The sequence below is a fragment of the Alligator sinensis genome, unplaced genomic scaffold (genome assembly GCF_000455745.1).
Source record: "Alligator sinensis unplaced genomic scaffold, ASM45574v1 scaffold35_1, whole genome shotgun sequence".
In the NCBI taxonomy this organism is placed as follows: domain Eukaryota; kingdom Metazoa; phylum Chordata; order Crocodylia; family Alligatoridae; genus Alligator; species Alligator sinensis.
Window position 1 is genome coordinate 1,190,395 of NW_005842340.1, and position 5,852 is coordinate 1,196,246.

General features: G+C 48.2%; 1 protein-coding gene across 2 annotated transcripts in view; it reads right to left on the reverse strand.

Annotated features, from left to right (window-relative positions):
- ARHGEF5 (Rho guanine nucleotide exchange factor 5) overlaps nucleotides 1-5,852 on the reverse strand; it is a 55,957-nt gene that overhangs the window by 4,030 nt on the left and 46,075 nt on the right. For both annotated transcript variants that reach the window (XM_025210202.1, XM_006028766.3), the window contains exons 9-12: nucleotides 3,874-4,003; nucleotides 2,723-2,797; nucleotides 2,101-2,190; nucleotides 1,434-1,588 (exon numbers count right to left, since the gene is read on the reverse strand). In XM_025210202.1, coding sequence (XP_025065987.1) covers nucleotides 1,434-1,588; nucleotides 2,101-2,190; nucleotides 2,723-2,797; nucleotides 3,874-4,003 — 450 coding nt within the window. The remainder of the gene's footprint in view (nucleotides 1-1,433; nucleotides 1,589-2,100; nucleotides 2,191-2,722; nucleotides 2,798-3,873; nucleotides 4,004-5,852) is intronic.

Consider the following 5,852-nt stretch of genomic DNA (forward strand, 5'->3'; position numbering starts at 1 on the left):
AGGAAGTGGTTGCTGTGATTTGGGGTGGGATTTGAAGGGGAGGAGGTTTTTGTTTTGCATTTGGGAAGGGGGTTGTTTGCTTTTCAGCCTTGTGTGATTACATGTATGAAAGGGCCAAAATTGCTGAAGTCTTTTGACAGTGTCTCTGTCATGTGTTCATCAGGAGCCTGTGAAATAGCTTGACCTTTCTAAAGAATGACTTGCAGAAGAGTGCAACTGACCTGAAGAAGAATGCATTAAATTTACAGACAAGGTTTCACAGATTTCATAGACATTAGGACTGGAAGGGACCTTGGAAGATCATTGAGTCCTGCCCCAGGGACAGGAAGTCAACTAGGGTCAATGGATTCCAGCAAGATAAGCATCCAAATGTTTCTTAAAAGAGTCCAGAGCAGGTGCTTGCACCACCTCTGGAGGCAGTCTATTCCATCCCTTGGGGGCTCAGACAGTAAACAAGTTTTTCCTTATATCCAACCTGAAACTGTCTTGGAGGAGTTTGTGACCATTTGACCTTGTCATCCCTTGGGGCGCTCTGGTGAACAGGTAAATCTGATCTTTTTTATTAGACCAGCTCAAACAATTGGAAAAATTCTTCTTTGCAAGCTTTCAGGTATAAACACGCTTTGTCAGGCTCAGGAAGCATCTGCAGTTGGTGTGTGCTCTTCCTGGATGGAATAAAAAGTAAAGAAGCCAGAGGCTGGGATGCATGCAAGAAAGCTGGTCCATCCAGGAAGAGCACACACTGACTGCAGATGCTTCCTCATCCTGAGGAAGGTTATTTATACCCGAAAGCTTGCAAAGAAGAATTTTTCCAACTATTTGAGCTGGTCTAATAAAAAATATCAGATTTACCCAAAGGACCTTGTCTGTCTATATCCTTACACCAACACAGCCACAATCTATACCCCACTAAACTTGGGTAAGGTTTTTTAATGTATCCCAACCATGCACTGCATTCAATAAAAGATATCGCCTGCAAACATTTTTGACCTTTCTCATTTTAAAAGGGGCATGAAAAGGTCTTCCCACCAACTACTCGGGTTTCAGTTTCTTATCATGCCAGTGCACTGCTGGTTTTCCAGTCATGCAATCAAAACCAGGCTGAGAAAACTCTTTTAGTTCTTGAGCAAAACCCAGCCTGCATGCAGTCACACTCTTACATGTGTATTTGCATCTTAAAGATTGAGGGCTTGGAGGGTAAACAGAAGGAGGATGTTGCAGAGTGGAATGGACTACAAAACTACACAATCGGGCAGTATGTTGTAAAGCTTGCTTCTGTTACATAATGTGGGCTTGCTAACTTGAGAAATGTAGCTAGCTAAGGTTGCCATCTACTGGCTAGCAAGCTGAGACAACAGAGAAGGATCCTGCCTCACCAACATCTGGACCAGAGATGAGAGCAGCTGGTAAGAGATGCATTCTGAGAGACTCACTCCTTGGGACGAGACAGGAGCAGGCAGTCATTGAAGAGGTGCAGGTATATAGGGCGTGTGGTGACTTTCCACTTTGGACTCAGGCTGTTGAAATCCAGTGCCATCAGCTCCCCGCATTTCACCAGTCTTCTCGACTGTGAGATCAATGGGAAAATCTGCAAGATAGAATGAGTGCTGCCATCAGATCCCCATGGAAGCCTGTGCTATGGAGCTGGGGTTCACCTGCAACCCTTTGCTAGAGGTAAGAGATGAGGCTTGAGCTTGCTTTTATCTCCCCACCTGGCAGTGGGGAAGTCAGTCTGAGTCTCCTTCCTTCCAACTCCAGTACAGGACTGAAGAATGGAGCTGTATGGATTCAGCTCCAACCCTTTCTGCCAAAATGGAGGAGAGTCAGGCACTCTTCAGCCACAGAAGTAAGATACTGAAGTTGGGACAAATTACTGGGGAAGGAGGGTCTTGGAGGGAGTCTCACCCTGCACTTAAACTCCATTTTCTGTGCAAGTATGATTCATTCTAGTTCATACTTGTTCCTCAGATGCTGAAGAGCACAGTGTGGGATGGGTGGGATATGTGAGGGAGCCTGGACTGAGGTGACAGGGCAGGGCTAGCAGTGGTGGACTGGTGCAGGGAGAATTTAAAGTAGAAATCAGGGTGGATGGGTCCTGACCTTGCACTCAAACTCGATCTTCTGACTGAGGTAGATCAGCTCCTCCGTGCTCTTCATGCGCTGGACATTCTCATTGCAGTCCTTGATGAGCTGTAGAAGAGAAAAACCTCTGTGAGGAAGCCCCTGCTTAAAGTCCTCCAGCAGAGACAGTGGTGGGTGGCTCCTGCCCCAGTATTCTGCTTTTTTGCTTCCCAGTGGGTGCATCTACATGAGACACTTACTGCACATTGGCCTAATAACACTACACAGTAGCATGTCATGGTAAAGACCATGCTAATAGCCTACTACACAGTGTTATTAAGTTAATGTGCAGTAAGCATCACTAAATAACCATGCGCCACTGCTAATGCACAGTAACTTTAGGTACTGTGCATTTAGTTTGTCCTTTATTAAGGAAGTAGTAAACTAAATGTGCAGTATCTAAGGTGCATTAATGACCGTGTAGATGAGCCCAGTATGTTTTACTATCCCATGAGCAGGAAAATCACGAGCTTTTTAGTATGTTCCTCGTGCAGTTGCCCTTATATAGGACCTCTTGAACTGCATGTCCAGCAGCAGTGGCCGAACTAGCCTTGCCAGCTGGATATGCCATTACTGAGAAAAACCGACTGGTGCCTCATACCTTCTCAAGTGCATCATAAGCCTGTGTGGCCTGCACCTCTTCCTCAGAGCCAAGCCGTGTTCTCTTCAATATATTCTGGGGGGGGAAAAAAACCCACAAAATCCTCTTCAGAGTGGAGGTAGAGAGAAGAGCAAGGTATGAGCTTAGGAAGGCAGCAGATCTGAGGAAATGAGCAAATTGAGGGGATTGTGCAGTGGACAATCAGAAACAGAGATGTGAGGACAGGAACCCAAATGAAGAAGCTGAAGCTCTTTGCAAGTGTAATAGACTCAGTGACCACATGCAATATCTTATGTTCAGGGGAATGGCCAGGAAGTAAGACAGTATGACCTACGTACACAACTGCTTTTGGTCAATACCACCTGTAAGATGGGCTTAGTACAGTCCCCCAAGACTCTAAATGGAGCTATTCAAGCAACAGAAAGCCCTTCCAACAAGGAAATTCCACAAGCTTTAATTTTTCCCCACTAAAATGAGATAAAAATAATGTGTAGGCATGGAATTTCTTTCCAAAAAATTCTGTGTTGGGAAAACCTGTAGTGTTCCAGGCAGCCAGCCAACAAAAATCATTTGGCGGTATTTTGGCAATATTGCCTTCTCCCTGTAAGTAATGAATACAACTGAAGAGAATCCTCCCCCCTCCTCCTCCTTCAAGCAAGAAGGAAGTGGTCAGCTTAATTTTGCTTGCTAGAAAACTGAATGTTGTGCAGAAAATTGAAATATTTGTAAAATTGATGTTTTCTAGGAAAGCCTTTTCCTTTGAACAGTTATTCCAATAGAAAATCCCCAACCTGCTTCTTTCGTAGGCTTCACTGATTCTTATCTGTTTTCACATGCAATTTCTGGCATTGGTTTTAGACACGGGATGCACTTTTAAACCACAGAGTCGGGTGGTGTGGCTGAGCACATCCACCATAACCACCCTACAGCAGCAGAGCACCAAGCAAAGATAGCCACAACCGCAAGATGCAGGACTGTGTGCAGTCTGGTTTCCTTCCTCTTGCCCTAAGTTCCTCTCTATTTAGTTGCCTGGTTTTGAAGAAGGTGCCTGTTCAGTGACCTGCAGCTGAGAGTGCAGCAAGACAGTGCAGTAGGGGAGGAGACAGTGGTGTGTACAGGGACTGAGATTCCTGTGGTCCCAGCACTATTACCTGCAGGAGGAGCTTGAGCCGGGTGATGCGTTGGAAGGGGAGGATGAGGAAGGATTTGAGGGAGAGGCGCTGGCACACTGGGTCACTCTCCAGTCTCTCCAGGACTTGCTGGAACCCTGTATTTCCATTCCTGCCAGAGAGAGAGAAACATAGGACCCATGCAGCATCAACGCAACACCAAGGGGAGTCCTCTCAGTGATGAGACAGGCCTCTGATTTTCACCTCTGGCCTGGGACTCTCCCTGGGTGAGAGGTGGCATCAGTGGGTTTCAATGCACCTGAACTGTTCAGCACAGGGGACAGGCTCGCCCTGCTACGAATAAGTCCCTAACAGGGTGGCTGTGGAAGGCAGTGGGGACAGCAGGGGGGACTCAATTAATCAAGTCTGCTCCGCATGCAAGCTGATGCAAACTGCACTGCATGCGGTTGTATAAGTGGCAAAATGCATGTCAGCATGCAGAAAATGGCAGTGGTGTGCAGAAAATGGCAGTCCACAGAAAATGGCAGCAAGCACCTTTGAGGTGTTTTAGTTCAAAAGCACGCCGCTGCCATTTTCTCAGCACTGACATGCATTTCGCTGCTTATACAACTGCATGCAGCGCAGTGCCAGGCGCTTTTCAAAGCGCCCAGCACTGCAACACATACATGTGTAAAAATGACTCTTCTGTCCTCTCCCTTTGGAATAGAGCCTTCCACAGTGGGAGAAAGAGGAGAAACAGTAGAAAATTGGTCTCCTGATAGACTGGGCCTCTCCCAGCAGGTAGCACTGAAAGATACAGAAGCTGAGCAGGCCCTGTAAGGGTATGGCCCTTCTCCAGAGGAAGACAGGAGGCTGCCTTTGTGCAGCCTCCACTGGGACTTGGATCTTATGTAGGGGTAGCATCTGGATAGGTGACTGTGAGGCAGCTTCATTTGAGCCTGGGTCCCCCCCCCAGGGGGAGGGTCAGTATCCAAGTGATCCACTGCTCAGCTAGACCCTCTCCATGAGAGGGTGCTGTGGCACCCGGAGCCATTGTAACAGGGCACATTGACTGAATCCTCTAGCCTGGGGTGGCCAACCCATGGCACACACGCCCCAAGCAGCAGCTGTGTGTGGCACATGTGCCCTGGACACTCAGTAAAGGGAGAAGCTAGAATGGAGGTATATGAGCAAAGGCTGCTGTGAAAGGAAGCATCAGGTGTCACCATCATGAACCTGGTTAACCCTTTCCTAACCATGCAGCTGCTGCCAACTTTAGGACTTTGAGCCCTTGCTTGCAGCCTCAGAGCCTGGAAAAGCTAGCCTGACCCTTGGTGGTGAGACCTCCTCTTGCAATGGCATTCTTCCTCTATGCCACTCTATGTGGCCAGCGCTGGAAGCTTGAGCTTCCCTGCCTCCATTCCAGCACCCCATGGTGCAAATGCTGTCGGGTATGGAGGACTCTGGGGGGTGGGGATGAGAGTGGTACTCGGGGAGGGACTTAAGTTTAACCTGTGGCATGCCTTCCAAAAAGGCTGGCCAAAACTGCTCTAGCCAGCTGTATCTGCCTCCTCCAGCAAGATGGTTTGATGTGACCCTGCTGCTGCCCCTCTATGCCTTCCCCAAGAAGGGGCTCTGATTAGGGTTACCATATGTCCGGGATTTCCCAGACATGTCCTCTTTTTAGATCCTCGGAGCTCGGTCTGGGTTTTTTTTTTTTTTTTTTTAATATGATCAAGTGTCCAGAATTTTGCTCTGCTCAGCCTTAACATTTTTCCCAGCACTTCCTGGCTTGCCCTAGCAAGGAGCTGCTTGGGGCTGGGGGCAGGGCAATTGAAGGAAAGGTGTGCAGACACATGGCCAGCATGTAGCCAGGCAAGGGGGTAGGGGCAGCAAAGCAATTGGGTGCAGGTAAGTCTGTAGGGGGCAGGGTGTGGGTGTGTGGTGGGTGGGGTATGTCTGGAGCTGCAAGAGGGCAGGGGAGACACCGGCCCCTCCAGTGAGGGAAAGGGGCAGGGAAA